We start from the raw sequence: 25,346 nt of genomic DNA, 5'->3' as shown, positions 1-25,346 counted from the left end.
CATATACAATTACAGAAATTTCAACTACCCAAGCAGCACATTTGCTGAAATTCTGCAGTGAAATCAAGTAACTGAAGCAAAGGAATTCCTTGGCTAGGCACCTGAAACCAGAGCTCATCTGAGTGACCAACTCAGACAGTTACAGCCTCCTCTGCGAAAAGTAGAAAGAATAAATCCTTTCTTTCCACTTGGTTCAGTTCAATAACCAATCCATTTAAAATTGTGATAATGATTTCAGGTAAAAGAGCAGGAGGATTTGTTTTCCTCTTCCACACTAGAACACAGCAACATGAGAAAGACCAAAATACAATATAATAGTCTTGACTGCCAAGCATTTTTTGCACCTTTTTTAACCCCAGTATATTTAAAATTTAGGAGCTGAAAAGGCTGGATTGCTGTATCTGACAGATTAAGGAAGAGGAAGCAAACAAGAAAAAAGACTCCAATGTGCTGCCAGAACCTATCAGGTATTTGTCCCTGACACGAGGCACAGGTGAGCAGCTGTATCAATCCTCAATTAGAAAAAAGCAAAACATCAAGTCATCATGAGGATGGTTTGCAAGTTAACCACTGCCTTTTGCTGGATGGTAAGAAAATAAATGAGTGAGCTGCAGTTGAATCATTTTGTTGTTGTTGTATTTGGTTTAATCAAGATATAAAAGAATGAGCAAATTGTATTCTTAAATAAAAAAAATGTACCTTGGTCAGTGCCAACCACTGTTAAAATACAAAAGTATGCCAAGCTTAAGAGATAGATATACACAGATAAGTAACCACATGAGTAATCCTAAGTACAAGAACTTGCATTATTTTACTGCCTTATCCAGTGATCACAAATGCTCAACTACTGATTGACTATATTGTGGCTTGTGAAGAATTACACAAACATAAGCAGAACCATGTCAGAGATTAATGTTTAAATCAAGGTCCAAAAAAAAAAAAAAAAAAAAATCAACTGACTAAAAAAAAAAATTCAAGAGGTACACTACAAATATCTCTCAAATTCAGAGATTTTATTAATTAGTAATGAAAAAGCGTAAGACAAGTGTAATGTGTGTCGTTACACACTTCCTTACTGCCTGGGGATTTGGCCAGTACAGATGAACTATACAATCCTCCTTTTCTCCTCTCCTCCTCAAGTTCTTCTCCCCTCCTCACGTACACCAGGTCCCGCAAGAGAGAGAAAATCATGCCAGAAAGGGAACCTTTCATTCTGCTCCAGCTACCAGGAAGGCTGGAGACAGGGAGCCCTGCACCCTGCCAAGGTCCCCACATGTGCCAGGCTGTGAACCCCATCACTCAGCACCACCCAAGAAACCCAGCCACAGGTGTGAAGAGTACGTACAATGTGCCACTTCAGCATCTTATTGTCTGAGCCTGATACTCTGACAGCAGTTAAGATGAAGAGTTCAGTTTAACTTTCCAGCACTTAGATCCGAGATGGTATTTACAAAACAGTAAGTCTGAACTTCAGTAAATATTTTTAATAAAAAGTAGTTTAAAATCAAATCTTTTCCAAAGACTCAGGACTAACAATACAGTAGCACGAACCACAGATGTTGCTTTCCAATATAATGGGGGGAAAGGGAGGCCAAACTGTGATTATTTTTTAAACAAAATATTTTGACATACTTGCACCAGAGGCCAAAACATAGCAGAGCCACACCAAAATAAGCCACGCTAGTCTAAACATTTTAGAAATCTCTGTTTATCTGCTAACATATTGAACACAGTTTATTTTAAACTTGTTTTCTCAAAACTGAGGATGATATACATGAACTGTAATATTGTCTAAAAGAAAATACAAACACTAAGGAAGAAAACTAAGCTTTCTTCCAAAGGTTGTAAGATGTTCTTAAATGGTGTCTATAGATCTTATATAAAGATGTTCTCCTACGGCATCTATTACTACTACATTTAAATTCCTCTCTGATGTATTCATTCCTCTGGGGAGCAGGGACTCAGCATAACTACTGGATTAGTCCAATTTCTATGCTTTCAGCATGAGATACACCTGAAATTCTGAAAAGAGCTAAATCCTCAATGTTCCGAGTGTTCAGTACTGAACGTTCAGATTTTTTTAGGCAGACCTGGGTTAATTTTTTATGCAAAGTTTTAGACAACCCAAACTTCAAAATGCTGAGGGCTGCACACTGCTGCTGACTCTTGCAGCAATAGCACTGGACAGTTTAAAAGATCCCAAGACTATCCCAATTTTGAAGCTTAGTAAAAATGTCAAAGTTGCAAGTAAGCATCAACTTCCATCAAATGCATCGTACACAAACTTCTGATACATGCTTTGCAATGGCAAAACTTACGTATTAACGACTCTCAAGCCATGACATCAAACACTTCTTGATAGTAATCAGCTGTTGGTAAACACAGTTATGCTATTTATAACTATCCGATTCAAGAAAGCCAAAATATGGCTGAAATGGCATGGTTGCCCTATATATTTCTATAGATACAGATAAACTAGGGCTCTGACTAACCAACCTGCCATTCCCAGTGCCCTGTTGTGCTAGATTACACAACTCCTGAACACAGGCAAAAAGCGAATTGTTTATTGCAGTTTTCTTATTTCTGCAAATCATGCATTCCATGTAAAAGAGCCCACTTACACCTAAATAAGGTCTTTCCGTAGAGAACAAAAATGTACTTGAAATTACTATACAGGAGTCAAAAAACGTCTGCTCCGGAACCAGGCAAAATGAGCTGTCTACACACCACGTAATTGAAGTTAATTTTTGATATGGGTTTGCACTCCCACAAGATGTTTTGGGTTGGCTTAAAAATATCTTTCTAGATAAAACCATGCAATTTCGGCAGTTAAATGAAGTCATAAATTCTTAGAGATAATAAAAAAGAAAAATGAAGTTATTATGAACAGAACCACAGTGGAACTGGATTATCTAGGGGACAGGCTTCAACAAAACACAAGCACCAATTTTCTGATGCAAGAAACTTAGCATGGAGTTACGATAGCACACTGACAACTCGACAGTAAATCCTGAGCCTAGAGAGTCACTTCTATAGCCTCGGGACAGCAACTGTGTTAGGGGACTGTTCCATAGCAATAGATTTCCAGTATCCCAGCTGAACACTAGAAGTTACGCAAAAAGTAAGTCCATTATGTTGACATGCTCAAACTGAATCAATAGAAAGTAGTTCCCGCAATAAAACCTCATACCCTAGCCTTATTTTGCTCTGGGAGACAACCCTACCACGTTTTTGATTAATTTTCCACAGATATGCAAGCAAAAACTGCTTCAGACTCTCTTGCATTTGTGTAATTCCTCAAAGGTACAGAACATTACACAGAATCCCAGTACACACAAAAGTTTAAGATTTTAACACTAAAATATTTCACAACCTAACAGTCCTTCTCTACAGTGGACTACAAAGTGATAGGTCTATGTTTCCATCAGCCTTACCTTTTGGTTTACTTTCAGCTTCTGATTTTACTACTTCTGATGAGTTTTCAGGTTTTGTTGTGCTGGGAAAATGAACTAGCTTTGTTCCAGGGGGATGGCTAGGTGATGGCTATATGAACAAAAGAGAACTTTGTTAACAAAAATTCATTATGATGTGGGGTGTTTTTTTTTTTTTTTTTTTAATTAGGCTACAGAAAATCCTCAGGTTTTCATTAGTTGAGATGATGCAAATTACCATCTCCAAGAGACTCCATAAGCTTTCCCCTTTAGTACTTAACTTACTGTAGTTACTTCACTACAGCCACTGCAATTACAATTTTATCTACCGATTAAAGACACAACACAGCTTTTAACCTGGAAGCCAATCTCAGGATATTGCCAGATATACTTTTGCAATCATATTTCAGTAGTTCCAAGTGTTACTATTCCATTGTCCCGAAAACTGCCTCTACGTAACAGCTCTACTGAAAGTAACTAACCGACCACGCTTACTTTGCACTGGAATAAAGCAGGAATATTCAGTAGCCATACACCAGTAGCCAGCTTTTAGCTACCCAGACAAATGTAAAAGCAGACAAAAGGCCACTCCAGCTTCCTTTCAATCTTAGTAATTTGTACAGAACAGAAACAGAACATATAAACGTCACTAGAGATTTCTCCTGAACCAAAAAACCACAGAGGCATTGCAACTGGTAACAAGTTTCAGAGTTAACATCTAACCAAAATACTAGTTCCAATTTCCACCCCCCAAGACTTAGCGAGCTGCCAGGGGGATTCAGACAACTTCAGTTGCATCTACTTTTTCACGCGCTACATAGAATATGATCTCACAGTCAGTACTTACCTGAGCAGCCCTAATAGCATTACTGATGTGAAAAATCCCATTGCCTTTAGTTACTCTGCTCATTTTCATTTATAGTTAAACTTCACAGACCTTCTACTGTCAAATAAACTAGATTTACTCTCCTTAAAACCAGACGATGCCTGTGGGCTGGTGCACGGTACCTCTGACATACCATAGAGGAAGCCACGGGCACTTGGGATGTTTTTGGAGTACATATGCAATTTAACTCGCTGCAGAATGCTATATGAAGGAAGCACTAAAATAACCCACCTATGAGATTAAACAAGTCCAATGTGGAAACAGTTCTCTTTATTTCCCCCTTTCAAAACAAGATGCAATTAGAAGTGCAGAGGAAGTTTAAGCACACAGGGTATAAATAGCCTGAGCCCAGGCAGGATGCTGGGACCAGCTGAAACCTATGTCGCTATCTCCTGCAGGAGCATATATACTCTGGAGCACTTCAGATACATCAGTGCTCAGCTTTCCTGTGCTGAACACTCTCCAAATTCCCCAAGGGAAAAAAGCTCTCTCTGCTCCAGTTTCCCTGATGACAGATTTTCTCTTTACTGGCTTAAAGACTGAAAATGCCCTTCCAGCATCCCTCCACCTAACTCCAAAGCAAGCTGAGCACAAATCCACAGCAGCCATCCCTTTTTGCAAGACCTTCATGACACTTATCTCCTAGGGCTCTCCAGGTTGTTCTGTAAGTCTGTCCGCCTTTGGGATGACTTTGGCAACAAGCGTAAATGGAATATTAAGCACTAAACTCAACTGTTTATTTCATTGTCTTCAAGCTCTGCAAAACTGTTTTCGCACTTCATTTCCCCTCTTGCTTGAGAAATTGCCTACAACAACTTTCTAGACAAGCCAACTAACAAAAGAGTGCCAACATATTTTAGTGTTTATACACTGTCAAATAACACAATTCAAAACGTCTGAGCAGACTTCACATTAATTGAACTTATTTTAGATAGACTTTATACTCCCAAGTTACAAGGTGGAAAGTACGGAAGCACACTTTTGAATGATCAATCTCATGACAAGAAGGAAGCAAATGGAAAGCTGGGTCCTGAAACACTAGTCTAACAGCGTTCACGTGAAGAGGTAGTGATCCCCCAGATTCCTATTTCAAAGGACAAAGCCTGGAGAGAACCAAGGAAAATCAATGTGCCTTCATAGAATCATAGAGTGACTTCGGTTGGAAGGGACCTTCAATAAACATCTAAGTCCAACCCTCCTGCACAGACAGGGATATCTTTCACTCGATCAGGTTGCTCAAAGCCCTGTTCAACCTGACCTTGAACACTTCCAGTGACACGACACTCACCACCTCTCTGTACAGCCTGTTCCAGTGTCTCACTACTCTCATAATAAAGAATTTCTTCCTTATGTCCAATCTAAATTCATCCTCTTTCATTTTAAAACCATTGCCCTTTCTCCTGTCACCACAGACTACAGCTACTTTCCAGAAGACCAATCCCCAACCTGTACTGGTGCATGGGGTTATTCTTCCCTAGGTTCAGGACCCTGCACTTGCCTTCGTTGAACTTCACAAAATTCCTCTCTGCCCAACTCTCCAGCCTGTCCAGGTCTCTCTGAATGGCAACACAGTCTTCTAATGTATCAGCTGCTCCTCCCAGTTTTGTACCATCAGCAAACTTGCTGGTGGTGCACTCTGTCCCTTCATCCAGGTCACTGAGGAATAAATTTAACAACATTGGACCTGGAATTGACCCTTGGGGACAGCGCTAGCTACAATCCTCCAACTAGACTCTGCACCACTGATCACAACCCTCTGAGCTCTACCATTCAGACAGTTCTCAAACCACCTCACTGTCCACGCATCTAACCCAGACTTCCTGAGCTTGCCTAGGAGGACGTTATGGGAGACAGTGTCAAAAGCTCTTGGTATAAACAATGCCTAAACTGAAGATAAAGGACTGAGCATCACTGTTGTGCTTCCAAGGGATAAGAGTGCTCTTGGGTTCAGATCAAAATAAAACTCAAACTAAAGCAATTCTTCTATCATCTCTTTATCTGCTCTCTCCTAAGCTTTAAGCTCGATATAGAGAATAAAAGTGCTCCTCTTCCCACTCATAAAAAAGGGGGAAAGTAAATGAAAGAGGATGCAAAATTGTTGAACGGGATTTTTCAGGCTTACACAGTCATCAGTTTATGTAACTCATTAACCTAAGACATCACCCAAAGCCTGGCAGAACTCACTGAAAGACATTTACGTTGGTAACAACAGCTGACACCCAGAACAACAATTTCAACTTCCACCACAACTTGGAAAAAAAACCCAAACCAAAAACTAAAGAAACCCCAAAATATTCCTTGTTTTAAAGGCCAAGTTTAACCTCTACAGGAAAGCTTAAGAGTCTTGTCCCAGACTGTATACAAAGGTTGTTACAAACATCTACAAGAGACCTTTTACTGTAGATGCATTTGAGAAGTTACTATGTCTTACACCATATGGCTTTGAAATGACTTTTTCTTCCCCTCTCTAATATTTTAAATACTAAGACATTTGAATAAACCTTTTGGAATCAATGTTAAATATAACTTACTCTGAAAGAACTTTGAGGGTTTTTTTTTTTTTGTATTATAGGCAAGAGCCCTACGAGATGATTATGGTCTGATTATGGAACAATACTGACAAATTTTAAAATGGCCAGTGTCTTCAGCAACTGTAAGGTGCTATGTCTTCAGATTGCACAGCTTTTAAATTATTTTTACAGGAAACCCCAAAATAACAATATGAACTGCTACAAACCTTATCTTGCTTTTTATCTTCTGATTCATTACTGGATAATCTTGTCTTAAGTTTCACTGAGCCTTCTTTAAAGATATCTCCAAAACCAATACCTCGGATTTTCTTTGGCTGTGCAGGTCCAGATCCAGGTTCAGTCCCATTTCCTGGAGAGACCACAGGTGAGGTAGAACCACTGAAAACAGACTCTGAAAGCAAAAAAAAGAAAGAAAGAGTTGTTTTAATATCTGAAATTATTTGCTCTTCTGGGGAAAAAAAATTGAAGTAACAGAGCTGTGCCCGCTGCTCTTACTAAACAGCTTTTCTAGGAACATTATTGTAGCTATATCATCTCACATTTTGTTCTAGTTGTATATTTAACATAAGACCATTTGAAATGACAGCAGTATTGCACTGAATACCCTGGAAACTAAGTCATTAGATCACTAATATTTCTGGCTATTTCAATTATCACTCAGGCTCCCCGGTCTGTTAATGACAGTGTTATGTCTTCCATTAGTTTTATGAAACATTGCTTACGCATGCTCTGAAGGTGCATTTTTAGCCCAACAGTTAAAAGCCTGTCATTTGCACAGACATAGCTGCTGGAAGAGATAATCAATAAAGGTCCATAATGAGTCCATCTTTCAACAGCCACAGCAATGAAGTGTTCCAGCAGTAGAGCGATGCCTTCTCAAGGCATCAAAGTGAAATTTTCCTGTTGCTCACTATCAAAAATACCTGAAAAGAGTTTCTTGCAAATTTATTCAAATAGCTTTTTAACCTGCTAAAACTTAAAACCTATTTTATATGAGTTAAACATTCAAATCAGATACAGTTGTTCGAGATGAATCACTGGTGACAAGTATTTAAGATTCTTTAAATCTTTCAGTTTTAAGGGATGACATTTATCTACTCCCAAAAAAATGTAGTTCAGAGAAGAACTCAGTTTAGGTGTTAGGAGCTTTTAAGACTTTGTTTTGTTTTAATTTTTAAGCTACAGTCAAATCTGTTAAACCCCACAAACTAGTATTCATGTGCAAACTATTTCCACGTGCAGAATTCCAGGAGATAGTCATGTGAAAATAGACAGCTTTTATAAACCAAATTCCAAATAGCCTCCAGTTAAGTTCTTCTCAGTGTAGGCATGCCTGGGAATTGCAACAAAGATCAAAGCCTCCTCCCTCAACCACAAATTTAAGGGGTTTTGATAATACCACGAAGTTACACAGCTTCCTGACATCAGTTTCTCACCTTTTTTCAACTGAGTTATCTTCACTTAGTTAGATCCCTCTTAGATATCAAAAGGATAGCTAGAAATTTCAGTGACAAGAAAAGTCCAGGTTGCCTGTTTGAAAGACCATAGCTCAGTGAATGGGGCATTTACTGTTTCCCAGGAGTGAGGAAAGAACTAGCAGATACTTGAGATCCTGACTGTGAAAGCACTGAGCATTAAATAGAACCCCTGGGGGCACGAGGGACTGAAAATCATAACTTATTAGCTACTGACAGAAAATACAATTATTTCAAATTACTTACTGTTCAGTCCCACTGATCTCAGTATTCAGGAATTAAGACCAACACATACCCACTTGTAAATTCATCTCACCAGACCCCACTAAACTCAGGAAACTTGACCTCCAAGGAGACAGCCCTTGAGCTACTGGGGACTGCTCAAGTCAAACTTGTTTTACGCTACAATAATTATTTCCATAATTTACAAAAAAATAAAAAAAAATCCAAGCTAGACTTTTCTTTCCTATCTTGGAGCAAACCCTTGCTAGAATCAATCAATACTGTAATTCATGCCTGTAAATGAAGGTGCGCACTATTACAAGAAATGTAGTAGGAAACTACTACTACCTTAAAAACATTTTATTGTTAGATTAAAACACAACAAAGACCCAAGGCCCCCTTCCCAGGACTAATTTTAAATTGAGGCTCTCTCTACTATTTTGATGCAATTCGAGTTTTAATTCTCAACTGACATGGTTAAACACTTAAGTTTTCCATGTTAGAGAACTAATGTCTGGAGAGCAAGACTGAAAAAAAATCTACTAAATAGAAGAATAATTTTATATACAATACAACAAAAAGCTCAACTCTGAATATGATAAAATTTCTGGTAATAAAATGCAGAATATACATTTGCAAGATCAAGATCTTTACTGAAATTTTACTAAAAGTGTTATTTGGAGCAAGACAGGTGTCTTCACAGTCAGCATCAGAATTTTCTAGAATGAAATGAAATACTCACCTTTCTTAGGAAGCTTGAATTCTTTACAACTTTTGTTGTACTACAACCATAATACTCCAAATTATACCTGAGATCTAAAATGACTTTGCTAAGGTTTTACAATAAACAAAATAACACCTGTGTCATCCAGAGTGTCCTGTGTCTCTCCATCATCCATCAATTCCAATTCTTTCACAAAGTTTGAAGGAAACAACCCTGCCTTGCCATTTAGTGTTCCACTCCACCAGCCTTCTTCTACCTGTATACAAACATTTTGCACATTAACAATAAAGCAAAAGGAAATTCCCATCAATTCTATTCACACTTCACTTATAAAACTCTAAAAACAACTTTGGGAAAGTTCAAATGACCGTGATTTCTCTTTAAAGAAACGTACCAAACATGTAGAAAAAGTGTTTAAAAAAAGCTCCTAAAATGGTAAAAGTGGGCCCAGAATGTCAAGTGGGTAGGACACCTGCTCGCAGCAAAGTGCTGCACCTCCAGGAGCTATTTAGAAAAAAAAATTCATTGAGAGTAAAAAGAAGAGCAAGAAAATAATTTCCTGTCACTTCTATCACTACAGCAATGACCCTGAAACATGAGACTAGCCCCATGCCAATTAGAAAAATCAGCAAAATGTTCATCAACTTTCTCAAGGTAAGACAGGCATCACACATCTAACAAAAGAAGAAAATACAAAACTCTTTATTAAATAAAGATGCAACTTTCAGCCTGGCTTTCTAAGGCAATTTTTATGTATTCTTGGGGTCCATCTGTCTTTTCCACTGTCTTACCCAGTTTCCACCAGTCCTATTCCCACTGCCCTTGTATCCACCGAACGGCTTCAAACAATTTTGACCAAAAGATACAAGTTTCAAAGATAAAATTTCTACAGATAATGTTGGGCAGAACAGAGGAAACTCCTTAAGGATATCAGAGTAATGGAAAACTAAGCTGTCCATTCTTCCTAGCAGGAGGCAACTGGCTGAACAGCGTACCCCTCGCTCTGGAGGGTGTCAGAACATACAGATACTTTCCCATCAGCGCTGGCCAGCTGATGAAGGCAGCCGAGACACAACCACAATTTTGTGGTGGCACACAACAGTTCTAAGGACAGAAGTATGCTGGATGACAGATTTTTTTGTCTTTGCTATTCACAAAACAAGTAATTTTTACACTGGAAAGAAACCTGTTCAGGAATTAGGGAACGTAATGACTCTGATGCTCAGTTATGTGCTTGGACTCTTGGTGGGTCATTTACACTGCAATACTCCAAAATTTAATGGAATGTTTATCAGGTCCAAAGCAGAAAGAGCAAAAGCTGGGCACACACAAGTGATGGTGTAAAACAATGCTAGAAGACTCAGCAAGAACTGTGTTTTTCAAATTTATGCCAGTTTTCAAAATATCTTAAATAAATCAAGTGTTATTTGCCTAATGAGCACTATTTTAAAAACTATAATTACGATAAATTTTCAAAATCTTCCATTACAATTGCTCTGCTTTGGGGCTGAAAGCTGTTTTTAGATAAGGAAGAAAAGCAAGAGAGGAAAAAAACCACAGCAGTTGTTTACATTATCTTTTTTTAGCCTTGTTTTGTAGGTCACTATGCCTGACACACAGGCACAGTTTTTAAACTCTAGCCTACCTCCAGGCAAGCAGAACGCATGCAAAACCTGGCAGCTACAGAGACAGACGGGCAATGAAAAGAGCACTGTTATTTTTAAAGACACCCTAGTGCTCAAATATAGCTTTGCTGTGGACAGTTCAAATTCAGAGTCTGGTCCTCTGAAACAAGTTTTAAGCACAGATTACTGACAAATGCCAACCAAGCTTTGGTACCTCGTGCTTTAAATAACACATTATAGAAAGCTCAAATTCAAATGCCTTGACTCACCCATACTGAGAGCCATGAGAAAGGGAATTTGAATGCTTACAATACAGAAAGCAACTCGAGCATCCATTTATTCTGCCAGAACGAAAGTGAGCAAAGCACTTTACAGACTTGCAAAGCAAAGTGATGCCAGTTCAGAGACAGTCAGGAATAAAACAAAAATTTCTTGCGATGACTTGCTCCAGCCTCTTCACTAGGCTGTCTTTAAAAACTTGACTATATACAAACTACATTAACAGAAAAAGTACCTCTAACTGACATTAAAAAACAGGTTAAAAAGAGTACTACACACTTTGGCGGAGGGCATTGGTACGTCTCTGGGCACTAACAACATAGATGACAATTTCACAACTCTTTATCTTCCATTCCAAAATCTCACTGATACAACTTCCACAAGAGGGAGTTACAGCTCTGGTTCACACATCAGTACTTTTTTTTTTTTTTTTTTTTTTTGGAGTGTGAATTCAACCAACTTATTTCAATAAGATGATGAAAACTCAAGACTTCTAAACAAAAAAAAAAAAAAAGGCTGAAACAATAAGTTCTGTCAATTTGATTTTTTTTTTTAATCAAAATTCCCCTAATGGAGTCATATGAATTTTGATTATGCTTGATAACACAGCATGCAAATACTACAAACATAACACTACAAAAATAAATCTGCTATTTCGTGCTGCATCTGTAGGGGGAAGACATAAAGGAGAAACAAAAGTTTCACAGCAATGATACAGTTATCATGTGCACTTTGTGCATGTATTTTGCATGCAACACCCACATGTCCTGTAAACAAAAATCCCTGCCGATTCAGCCAGCACATTGCACAAGGACCTTCTTCCCTAAAAGCTGCTTCTGATCCTTGCAGCCTGCTCTCTTCAATATTAGCTATTCAATTTCTGAACCCATCTGCCTCCACCTTCCATTTCACTACCATTAGTGTCAGTCGTAACTACTCAATTTACAGAAGCAATGGCAAGGGCTAAATACTGAAATATTCTCAGGTAACGGGTAGAACTGATGCTCTTGTGGAGCTGATTTTACTTTATTTTCCCCACAAAAAAGTGACCAAATGATCTTTCCTTGAAGTAACAGTTAAGAGTTACCAACATAAATAGCACCTTTTATATATAAATGGAAGCAAATAATCTCACAGCAATGAAGACAAGTTACCTAAAACAATTTATCCCAGCATATTGCACAACTAATGGATGGTATTTTCTACCATTCTTCACATTTCTGGTCCATCACTACAGTTTCATGAAGCAGACCAAGCCCTACACCTGTCAGGCCTATTCTATGCCATCACAAAAACAGTGTGCAAACAGCTCTGTGCTAATAGCTGCAATATTTTTCTAATGATGCTGGACCATTCAAAGTCGTGACGGCTGTGTACAGACACTAGCCGCAGATTAAACTGGTGAGGTTATCCAGGAGCACTCCTTTACAAAACACCCACACACAACAGTATTTATGAAAGTGATTTTAGTGAGCAGGTTTCACAAGTCATTTGCTCTGTTTACTCAAAGAGAACAAATTCTAGAAGTCATTAATGCAAATGTATCTAAAAGTATAACTTTTTCCCTGCTAGGAGAATGGAAAAGTCCTTTCTGGTAACTGTCGGGATCCTGGAGAGTCAGCACTCTCTTCAGAAGAGGTCATGCATGTGAAAAAACAGAGTCTCAAAGCTACTTAAAAAGCACCACCAGACACATGGTTAGAAAGAACAGCTCAATCTTCTCCTTCCTCTGACTCTCAGGGAGGTAGCAGGAAGAGATGGCACCAGTGAAGGGCAGAGCATGTCATGCAGAAGTTTTACACCTAGTTCTGAAGACTCCTTCCATGGTTGCTCTGGTTTTCCCGCACGTTCCCTTCTTGTAAGAGACACTCTTCCCACACGTGCAAGCCTCCCATAATACAAGTCGTTATTGAACCAAAGAGATATCAAGGAAGCACCTAGGTAGGAAATGAAGAGAAACCCCTTCCCCTAAAGCCCCTCTCAGACACATGGGGCTGTTGTTATCAACTTCTGAACACCAAGACAAATCTTTATATTTCTTACATAGTGGAAAACAAAGGCAATAGAAATAACACATTGCTGAGTGCATTTGAAAGTTCCAGATTTTTGTGCAAGTGGGTTGACGTATAGCATACTACAGGTCCAGGACTTTGTACTGAATCCTTTTAACTATTAGTTCAAAGCTTTAGTGACTTCTGAAGAAAGCACAAAACTGGAAAATAGGATCCAATAACATTTTTCACCTAAATTAAGTCAGGGTATGAAAACTTAAAGGCAACCGCTCAAACAGTTTTAGCATAAGCATCCTAAAAGTGAGGATCACATAGATAGGGCAAAAGAATTGGAAAAGACTTTCAAAAAATAAATCTGTGTAACAGATCCCAATTTATTGCTGTGATGATCAAATACTTCCCCAAAAATGGATTAGATTCTGAGACAAAGAACTCCTGAGCTACTAGCTTTAGCTTCAAAACCACTACTTGACATACTACTTTTCCAACATCCTTGCAATTCAAGTAATCACCAAAAAAACCAATTTGACTTTTGGCCCCATAAAGAGATGATCAGCTCTGTAAAACAGCTTACCTCTTCATTGATGTCGATCACATCCCCCAGCCTGAGTTCCAGCTCATCCTCGTTCTGTGGGATGTATTCGAAGAGCACTTTGCACTGCCGCTTCTTGGACCCTGATTCAAGGGAAATGGCAAAACTAAGAACACTTGCCAAAGGAAAATAGTTTTTTTCTCTACACTCATTGCCTGAGAATCAAATCTGACTAGAACACCCATAAACCATCCCAAAAACCTATGCAGTGTTTGCTGCTGGTTTTCCAGTCTGCTTGTGTCACTTAGGCTAGCAAGCGGTATCTTAGAGCTTGAAAACCATGGAGCTTCACAGACTGCCGATCACAAACAAACACTAGACTGCCAATTACCAACATGCTATAAAAAAATGTTGACACAAGCAAGTCAGAGAAATCCCCAGTACAATGACTTTCAAGCTATTTCCTGAGTAAAATCTGCAAGAATGACAACTGCTGCCAGTTGCGGTGTTAGCACTTGCTTGGAAGAAAATGTGCAAGTTTGAGCCTCCAGTCTTAAAACAATCCTGAAAGAAATAAACAGGTTTTGTTCTGCACAACACTGAAGTGCCAACAGCCTTTCTGCCCTCTGAGAAAGACCTTGCTAACCACAGGTGTGAGGTAATGCTAACATTTGCTCGGCTCATATTTCAAAATCCAAACTCACTTGCAATTACAAAAAACCTCCCTTTTCTCAGTGCCAGTATGGAGTCAAGAAATTCAAACTAAGCTCCAATTAGCAGACTTGACAATGGCAAAAGGAAAATAAAGTGCAGTCTTTAGATGTTTGCCATGTATCACTAAAGCTTTGCAGGCATTAAAAAGACAAAATGACATCTCGAGAGGGAAGAGCATTGAAGTGGCTTCCAACAACCCCTCCAGCCAGAGTGGTGTTAACCTACTGTGGCCCAATTAGTCCACACGTATCCTGAAGTGATGCTACTGCGGAACTCGGAGATTTCAGGCATTTCTCCTTCAAACAAGAGGCCGTGCCTTCAGACCTTTTCCACAACAGAGCAGCCAGCACACTTTAGAAGGCAATTATCATCCTGAGCTGTGACCCCAGACACTCCCTATCCTCCTCAAAATCAATCTGCCACAGTTTAAGTGAAAATATGAAGCAAAAGCTTGAAGTGGTAAAGCTTAAGCTTGTAGGAGCTGCATAATTTCCATACTTTGTCTTATACTTTGCGCTCCTTCCCTACTAAAGCTTCAGCAATTAAGATTAGCTGGGTAAAATCATTTCAACACACAGATACTGCCTGCAAGATTGATCCTTGTCTTATTACAGCAGTGTTGAAAGTTCAAAGTCAAACATTTAGAAGACTGCCACACCCAGTGTCCTCAGTACAAAACAACCAGGCATCTGAGTTATATTCAGCGTCTTCACTGAGAGAGCGCTCACCAAATTGAGTTTTCTACACACTGGCATATGGTCTGTGCTCTGAAGAGCTTAAAAGGGGCAGGAAACAAATAAACCAGAAGTATGAAGCTCTACGGGTTATTTCCAGTAACACGTAAATGCCTACATAATACACTCTTCTTTTGACTCCACGGAAACTCATACATCACCCAAGAGAGCGGAATGCAGCAATTGCAATAAACGGTTCACTGGTCTTTACTACCTCCTACAGCGCTTTCAGGGCTCCTCCTTTGTAGGAGATTAACTGATACCAAAAAAAGGCAAATTAAAAAGTCACGGCTATTTGGTATAAATGTGATCTCAGCATTCCTTTCCCTATTGTAATTCTATCTAAATGGGGAAGAGGGGGAGAAAATAAACCCACGGATGCATTTCCCATCCAGAACTCTCTCTCACCTGAAGTCTGTTTTCAGCGATACCCAGTTTAGGAAGTACTGCCCTCCAGTTTTGAAAATCTCTAGGTTAACCTAGGAAGCTAACCAATCCGCTCACAAAACAACACCCCAGCTTCACGTGGTGCCACAGGACTGCTGGGCCAGCAGCCTCCAGGCCATTCTGTCATTTCCAAAACACCTGGTCTAGCTTCAGGTTCTATTTGTTTTGTACAGGGTAAACCAAATTTAGCCCTTTGTTGCTGTAATTTAACACACCTTCTGTATTGTCCTTTTCCTGAACAAAGGCAGCCTCTAACTGACAGGAATACTGCCTGCAGCTTACTACCCACCTGACACAAAATACCTGAATCCAGTGAGAGCTGCACACGAAAACAATACAAGGGACTTCCCAGGCAGAGACAACCTACCTCAACATACACTGGAAGCTTGCTATTGAATAATCTTAACTTTGTTTTTAACAGTTTAAACCTCATTTAACCAGGTTAGGAACCAGAGACGGAAAGATGACTAAGCACTGGAAACCTTTTGAAGTGAGTGATTGATTGCCCAGGCACACAGCAAACACGATCTGCAGGAGCCGGTTAAACAGTCTTCCAGGAAAGAGGGAACAGCAGGTAAAATGGAAACACACAGATTGCTGTTGTGCTAAGTAAACAGTTGTGTGCTTAAACGAAGGTGCTTGAACACCATTTTCTTCTAGGAGAATTAGACTATCCAGGGCACTGCAGAGTCTGAGACCAAGTTGTACCTACTACCCTGGCCACGGCCACACAGCCACCAGCATGAGGACAAGACATGCCAAATATGGGATCACTCCAGGGTTAGGGAGACCAGAATGAGTAACCAACACCTGAACTGTTATTAGATCATGTTCATAGAATCACAAAATCACATCTTGAGTTGGAAGGACCCATAAGATCACATTGATTCCCTTTCAGAGACCAGTTGCACTGATCTAGGAACAGCATTAAACTCGCAGGCTAGATTTACAAAACCCCGCTGATGTAAACATCTAACAGGCACGTATGTGCTGTTGCCAATATGCATATACAGATCAGATTCACTACAAAGTAATTTTGAAAGTAACATTCTTAGTTGCCTAGAAGGTTTCAAAAAATTTGTAGTTCTGCTGGTTCCATTCCAGGGCTTTTAAAAGACAGCTAGTGGCTCTTCTCCTTTTATGGGCAAAAACTCAAAAAGCACAAACATACCAGAAACAGTAAGTTCTGAATTCTTCCTTTTAAAAAAAGCAAGCTTAAATCATAAACACCTGCCATCTCTTATAAGAGAGGAAGAGAGTAATTTACAGCAACATCCCTTGTAAGATTGAGGTGTCCAAATACAAATCACAAGTCAATTTTCTGGATGCAGGGAACGCTAAATTTTCTGCTCTAGGTTTTAGTCACCTTGATTTAAATACTGGCATTAAAACATAGAAAACATACATATGGAGGCACCAAGTCTGCACTCCTGACCATCCTGAGGGCTGCTGTTACAAAGGAAGACCATTGCTCTCTCTTAGACACCACCAACTCCACCTTATTTCAGACCAGAAGCAAGCCTACCAAAGAAGAGGAACATGAACTACAGAGTGCTTCCTTGTCACAAAGCCTTGAATTTGTAGCAAAACTTTTATGCTTAAAAGAAATGACCACAGGAAGATTTTTATTTTTATCATCATGAGCCGGCCTGCAGTTCTCATTCGGGTACCTGAAAATACAAGCAGAGCTCACACGAAGTTACAGAACAACTCTCTGGAATCTGGAAGGGGTCTAAAATCCTGTTCCCAGGAAAATTCATCCCCATTACTGCTACTAAGAACTATATATAAGCATTCTGCCCATGCATCCAGGAGCAGAATTTGGCTTAGCATCAAAGCTTTTCCTCCTATGTCTCTAGTTTTCTGTACAACCTTAAAACTAAGTCAAACATTAAATAATTCATGTTTATTAAGAAAATGCACATCATCAGCTTACACAATTGAAAAATTGGAAAGACTACATACTCTTCTTGAAGGTTTTGGATGGGGGATGAGGCTGAAATCCTCCTGCTGGAAGCCCATAGGTGCTCATACGCTGCACAAGACTGGCTACATTGCCAGATTTCTCCCTCCTGACTGGTACGGCATCATCCTTGGGCTCTACATCCTTCTTAACTTCCTGAAACAAGAGATTTAAAAGACTGAGAGGCCATTTAAATTACCCAAGACACCAGTGTTTTTAGACAGGCTCTCCATAGACTAGCAGATTTCAGGTACTTACCATTTGGTGTGTAATGTATTACACTCAAAAAGTCACAGCATCCTGCAGCTAAACATGCTAAAGGCCTTAATAAACTTGACCCCCCCATGTAATCACATTAGTCGACAGGTAAGCTGATGTGCTGAGCAAATTCAGAAACAGGGGCAGTATTTTAGCCACCTAAGCCAACCCTAAGAAAAGTAGCTATGAGCCCAGAAGTCCCATATTACAACTCTTAAGTCACAGCTCATATCTGAAAACATTTTTAAAAATATAAATACTATTTCAATGACAGACCCATAGAGTAGGGCACTAAAAATATTTTAGTATATAGAACTGCATTAGGTGACGATCTCTGCCTCAAAAAGCTCAAAGGTTGTTTACAGACAAGATGCAATTGTGCTGCTAAAAGACACAAGTGGAAAAGAAAGTGAGATACAAGAAACAGAGAGGGACAAAGGGAGTGGAAAAGTGTAGGAGGAAAGTAACAGAGACAGAATTTTTCTGATAATTGTCTCCCACCTTCCTATCTTTCTAAATTAAAGTGTTAGCATTAGAATTGAATGTGCAAACCAAGACTAAGCAGCCCATAAACAAGAAAGCATCAGTTCTTGACAGAAAAGGCCGTGTACACAGCAGTTACTCCACTGCATCAGCTCATTAAATGAGATTCCACAAGAGAACAGACACTCTGAAAAAGGAAATCATCACTTTGCACAAGAAGGAACCCATTAAGTCAGATCAATGGCCCATCTAGTGCAGCAATCCCAGATGCTCTTTAGTTGCTAGCCTGCAACCTAGATTCTCCCACACTCCCAGAGCACCCATAAGGGTTTCATTAGGGAGGTACTACCCCTCCTCTCTCCGATTCACGTCTGTGGATGAAGCTGTTTAATCCCTTTCTGCACCCATGGCCCTGTCTGCCTCCACAGCTTCCTTGGGGACAGACAGATATTCATTCTCTGATACATAAACCAGCTCCTCTCTCTCATCTGCTTTAAGCTGACACCTTACTGGTCCCAGTGTGTGTGCTCCCCACCACTGCATTTGGTTTATCACTACCTTCACAGCTGTATAAACCTTGATCATATCCCCCGCCCTTGTCTTTATCCTCTCAACTGAAGAGTCCCAGCCCTGTCACCCCCCCATCTCACCAGGCAGCTGCTCCATTCCCTCCAACATCTAGCCACCTGTCCCCATCCTGGTCTCAATAGATCTGATGACACCTGGCATCCTGCAAGTGTTCCGGGCTATCACCGCACCTGGAGGTGAGGATTCTGGAGAACTGAAAGCAGCACTAACAGATCCTCAACTCTCAACTGGTAGTTTCGTAGGCATGGTATGGGTTACCTGTTCTTATACACATTACTTGGCATTTACCTACCTTCAAACTCATCTGCCACCCTTTTTGCCTGCTCAGCTCCTTGCCATCAGCATGGCATTGGACTACATAAGGAGTGGCCACTGTTAAATCCCCTCTCCCGATGACCAGAGATGGTGAACAAAGCCAGTGCCACAACCAGCTCCCAGGGGATCCCATCGCCAACTCTCCTCTATCCTGACAACTCACTGGTAAACCCTTTCCTTTTTATTCTTTAAGCAACTTCTAATTCTTAAAAGATTTTTTCATTCAGTCTCAGAGAAACTTAATTCCTTCAATAACTTGACAGAAAACTTTATGATAAAGACTTTCTGAAAACCCAAGCATGTTACATCCATTTTATCTCCTGCACCCGTGTGCTTAGCAAGATCCTCAAAGCCCATCAGCTTTCCCACCACTGCAGTGTCACAATGTCTTGAGGAAAGCAAACACCCATAAGTACTTCGCAGCTTTTTGAGATCCACTTCAGAACAATTCTTGCATCCACCACGAGTAGCCACTGGTTAACTATTCCACCAGTTATTTCAGCTACAGCTGCAATAAAATATTTAATAATATTTGAAAACAATTTTGGTTATATATATATACACACATATACACACACACTTATAATGTCTTGTGAACTCTGAAACATGAGCTTCAAGACAACAAAATCCATGCACTAATGAAATGCAAAAAACAAGGAACATATTCACCAGGACCTATCTGCTGCTTTCTGGAACATGAAAACCCAGGCTACGTACTGCAGCTGTCCAGCTGGAAATTCAGCAGGTCTGGAGAGCTACTGATGCTTTCTAACATACTATGAACCTCAAGTCAAGCAGTCCAAAGCTCCCTCCTATTTTCCAAAAGAGCAGAGCAAGTAGAATAAGTAAGACTACAGACAGCACATTTTTTCCTCGCATTAATCTACATTACATGAAGGGGCTTTTCAGAAAACAGGCAAATAGTTCCTGCTGTTACTCTCCTTCATCCACAGGGACTTCTGTCCTGGACATCTTAGCTCTGCTGAGATCCCATCTACCAAGTAAAAAAAATAAACACTCCAAAACTCCAGAAGAGCACAGCATCATGTCTACCTCCCATCTGAGCAAACATTTCACATATCAAAGACTGTTTTTCCTCAATCTTATAATTGATTTTGGTAACTTACTTGCAAGTCTGGTAAACCATAAGGAATTAAATTTGACTACAGCTGAGAAGTTTGCCACCTCCAAAACACCTTCCGAGCTGCCTTACTGACAGGGCCATTTTGCTCAACTGAAAAGCATACTGGCGCTTGAAAACTCGCCTAGAGTGGATATGAACCTGGATTTTAGACCTTATAATCTTTTGCTATGCAATTTATACAGTCTACAAAAGCTTCCATCTGATTCAGGAACTGCTGCTTCCCCAGTTAACTGGTTTCTCAGTCATAACACTCTCCAGTTAGGAGTCAGCTCCAGGCTCCTTCCCCATGTCTGCATTTCGCACAAGACTTCAGAATTGGCTGCAATAATTTTGTGAAAAGCAGAGATGCAAAAGAGAAATGGGGAAGACATACACAGGCACCTGGTCAAAAACATGATCTACTTCTTCTAATAAATGAAGGAAAAAAAAAAGAAAACACAAACCACTTCCAAATGCTAGAACAGGCTGTAAGGTAAGCATCACCTTTATCAGTAATTTGTATTTAAGTCCAGCAGTAGTATCAAAGGCAGCAAAGTAATTGATGGGTTACAAACAACAGGAAATTATTTGAAACAAAAGCACAACAAAAAAACAGAGACCCAAACATGAAAGGAGGAATGCTTGAGCGATTTTCTTGCCTGACTTCAGTCAGTAATTGAAGTGATGACAGGTAGGAAATAGTCAAAGTCTAACACAAGACTAGCAATGGCAAATATAACAGAAAATACAGTGGAATTAGATTAAAAGAAAAGATCCAAGATAATTCTGCGAGCAACAGATACAAAGAAAATCTTACAAACAGATTCAAAGGCTGAAGTTTTAAGACTTTTATTAGCAGAAACCAGAAAGAACAACCAGACACTGGGAGAGACCAGTACCACCAGACCTTCCTGATACAGATAAGAAACAAAAGTTGAATATTTCAATAGGCAGTTAAAAGAAACCTTCCTAATCTAAGGTATATAAAAGGAAAGAGGATGCAAGGAAAAGGTCAAGATGCCTGTGTGAAAAAAACAGGAGCAGAGAGCTCCAAATAATAAGAGAAAATCTGCAATAAATAGACATGGGTAAAGAACTGATGCCAGCGACACTTGAATCAGAGCGTGGACGGTGACATTTTACTTCATGTATCAGAAAGCACTCTGTGACCGTAGCATCAAGTGAAGCTGCTTTGCAACCAGGGGAGGAAATATAGCCCAGCAACCAATGATAGATCTACTTTTGACAAAGAACTGCAGACGAAGGAGTTGGTAAGCAGTGCAAGGATAAGCCACCAACTGCTTTCTCCATATTTAACCCACTGACCTTTAAAACACCCGTGTAAAGTAAGGACTATTTTTTTTTTTCTTCTTGTTAAAGAGGAACTGCAGCATTAATTATCCTCCCTCAGGGCATTAAAAACCACATTAAACCCAAATCAAGTTAAAACAAATGCAGGAATCCCTGGCCTCCACACCTGCATGCGGTCTACTGCACCACAAACCTGGATTTCACATCAGTCCTCTAACAGTAGGAAACTGCTCTAAGATTCATTTTCAAAAGCACACATCAGGATCCTCTGACTTATGTACCCATCACCACTGCCAGCAATTTCATCCTGAGCGTCATCGTTATGACTCTCTGACCTTTTCGACATTTTACAAAGGAAGTAATTTCTAAAGAACACACAGATCAGTTTGTATCTCTGAAAACTGACACTAATCAATGCAAACATTAATGTATGCTCCATTAATAACGTTAATAACAACCTGCAATTAATGTTAAATGTTAATAAGAGTCTACAATTCTTACATCTCTGCCTCAACAGCTGGCCTGAATTTCAGTGGTTGGAAAACAACACTGCCCACAGGTCTCATCTCTCGAGTACCACTATAACCAACCTGAACATGCCCAACACTCCTTTTCACTGGCTTCACAACAAGCAAGGCATTTTTCTTTCTTTGTTTTTGTTGTTTTGTCAGCCTTCTATATCTAAACTAAGAGACAGAGTCTGTGCTGTAACAACACCAACCAAAAACCTCCAGGACACTTCAGCTTGTTTTGAAATGAGGCCACCGCCAGCTGCCAGCCGGAGAAGACGAAATGAAAATCTGACCTTAACTGCAGCTGGAAATTTTAATATTTTTTTTATACCAGTCTGCTGCAGTTCAAGGCTTGTCAGTGTTTCCATTAGCAACACAGATTTCTTGCATTTATGAGTTGGCAGTAGAAGGTCAATACAGACTGTCTTTTGGCATAAAACACACTCAACTGGGAAGTAGCCACCCACTCTTTTGTTCCAAACTACAGTACTCATCATAAAGATCTGAAGTTTTCATAATCTCAACTAAACGCGTATTTCACAACACTTACAAAATCTGCTGAAATCACTACAGCCTGATATGCCAAAATGCATATAAATCTAACTCAATAGCAAAAAATTGGGGTGATCTTAAGAGGCTATAATTTTAATTGCACCTGTCACAGTTTTATATTTAAAAAAAAATCTCAAAATAATTTAGGTACAGCAACATGTGAAACAAGAATTACTCTTCTTTATACACAGACAAAAAAATCTAACACATCTAAATTCACCTATAGCCTCATGATGCTTATTAAAATAAACAAATGAGCAGGCAGTCCTGACCTACTTTTTAAGGGAGCAAGTAAGCAGCCTTCCCACCACCAGCCGCTTGCCCACGCATCGCTCCAGCGGGGACAGCAGGATCCTCCCCACTTCCCTCGCCAGAAACGAAGAGCACTAAAATCAGCAAAGCCCTGGAAACAGAGAAAGCGGGTCAGATCGTCTGGAAGGACATGAGCAATAGATGGTTATAAATGTGAAGTCTATTTCTGAATTACAGGGCACAGAGAAGTTCATTAGCTAGGAAATCTAAGTCCTTACCTAGATTCTTCAAGCATAAATATTACAACTTCAGCTGCCCATCTCCTTCTGTATATGTCATTATACCAAGAACAATCGTCTTTAGACTTTTTACATCATTTACACTGTAAACTATGAAACACCAGCTTGTACAAAAGCAATATGCTTTTCCATTATTGGCCAAGTACATTTTAAAGCAAGATCTCAAGCAGCAGAAAATGGTCTCAATCTCTAAAGAGGCTGAGAGGCAGAATACACAAAGGTAAATGTCTGAGCCTCCACATACGATTATCTCATCTCTTCTTCCCCTTTTCTCATTTCTTTTCTTCCCCATCAGAACAGCAATAAAGAACCCATGGGCTGGCAAATTAAGTTTATGATTCATATTTTACTGGGCAGAAAATAAGGAAGTCAGAATTCAACTTGTCACTTATTTTGGGGGAGATGGAGGAATTGGAAGGTTGTATAAACAAAACTATTGCCTGTAGATTTACCTTAAGTTTATCTCTTCCTCTGATAGCCTGCAAATCCCTCTCACTGAAAAATAACACTTACATATGTGTGTGGCTGTATATAAATATATATAAAAAATCTGTACAGCTGCATACAGACAAGATGTTGTTAGCCATAATCTGTTCAAGTGCAATGAAACATGATAATTCCTGGAACACAAAAATCTACATACAGCTCACTATTTAAGCACCCATTACCTCTCACATTTACAGTCTCAGCTACAGCAACAGACAGGCAGGCACTGTTTAACAGCTCCAGTCTCTTAAATTTAAGATATCCCACATCCTTTCACTCTCCAGTGTCTCCTCCTTGAATAGAAAACATGTTTTCTCATCCTCAATGCAGGCACCCACCGAGGCAAAATATTTAATAATAGCAAAGAAAGATGGGTGAATAATTTGCAGCTATTACTATCTGCTCCATTCCTTTGCCACACTTGCCATGAACTAAAGGGACAGATCAAGACAATTTATGAACCACAATAGCTGAGAAACTCCTCAGCTCTCTCCCTGGAGCATTCAGGAGAGCAGTTTCCACCTCCCAACAGAAGAGCTTGCTGGGAGAGCTCACAAGCTGCCCCTGACTCCCCAGAGGGTTAAACCTTATTCTTGAAAATAGAAACAAATCACTTCAAAGATGAAAGCAGTTACCATCTGAAGAATGGACAAACCCGATAACCTTTGTTTAGCAAAACAAATTACCTCCCGGGCAATTTAACATGCGTCAGGGGTTGATTTTTTTTTTTTTTTGGCCTAATTTATGGCTGAAGTAGCGATGGTTTAACAGTAAATCACTGGGTTTATTTTAAGTGCTGACCCACAATCAGGCTGAACCAACAGTAATAAGGCAGCATCATTCCTCATCTTTGCCTCTTCCAAAACCAAAATTCCTTCATATTCTGATTTCTGCACACCCCAGTCAAAGGCATTTCTGTTCAACACTAAGGTTAGAAAAAAGTTTCCAGCTGACATCAGCCCCCTGCAGTTTTCACAGCAGCTACAGACACATAGTGCTATGGGAGCAACTGTTGCTGTAGTTCCTCAACACAGCACTCACTCCAAGGCTGTTATCAGATGAGCAGGGCTTTGGGAATTCCCCTAAATGTTCCTTATAGGAGTTTTATGCAGAGTTGGTGTTGTTCAGCCTGGAGAAGAGAAGGCTCCGGGGAGACCTTAGAGCAGCTTCCAGTGCTGAAAGGGGGCTACAGGAGAGATGGGGAGGCTCTGGATCAGGGGGTGGAGTGATAGGATGAGGGGGAATGGTTTTCAACTGAGAGAGGGTGGATTTAGATTAGATATTTGGAAGAAATTTTTTCACTGTGAGGGTGGTGAGGCAGTGGCCCAGGCTGCCCAGAGAAGCTGTGGATGCCCCATCCCTGGAGGGGTTCAAGGCCAGGCTGGATGAGGCTTTGAGCAACCTGGGCTGGTGGGAGGTGTCCCTGCCCATGGCAGGGGGGGTTGGAACTTGATGATCTTTAAGGTCCCTTCCAACCCAAACCATTTTTATCATTCTACAATTCTATGAAACTTCTCCGCCATTAAGTGATGCCAGAAGACATCTGTGGACTCTGTGCATAGTAGAGTTTTATAATGGTTGGAGAAGTATTT

General features: G+C 39.9%; 1 protein-coding gene across 1 annotated transcript in view; it reads right to left on the bottom strand.

Annotated features, from left to right (window-relative positions):
- CD2AP (CD2-associated protein) overlaps positions 1-25,346 on the bottom strand; it is a gene marked incomplete at its 5' end in the record, with an annotated part of 57,552 nt that overhangs the window by 20,902 nt on the left and 11,304 nt on the right. Inside the window, 5 exons of the mRNA XM_010077910.1 lie at positions 3,435-3,543; positions 7,055-7,239; positions 9,405-9,525; positions 13,760-13,860; positions 17,578-17,731. Of these exons, the coding sequence (XP_010076212.1) occupies positions 3,435-3,543; positions 7,055-7,239; positions 9,405-9,525; positions 13,760-13,860; positions 17,578-17,731 (670 nt within the window). The remainder of the gene's footprint in view (positions 1-3,434; positions 3,544-7,054; positions 7,240-9,404; positions 9,526-13,759; positions 13,861-17,577; positions 17,732-25,346) is intronic.

The sequence above is a fragment of the Pterocles gutturalis genome, unplaced genomic scaffold (genome assembly GCF_000699245.1).
Source record: "Pterocles gutturalis isolate BGI_N339 unplaced genomic scaffold, ASM69924v1 scaffold15763, whole genome shotgun sequence".
NCBI classification, from domain to species: domain Eukaryota; kingdom Metazoa; phylum Chordata; class Aves; order Pterocliformes; family Pteroclidae; genus Pterocles; species Pterocles gutturalis.
This window is presented reverse-complemented; position numbering and strand designations above follow the sequence as displayed.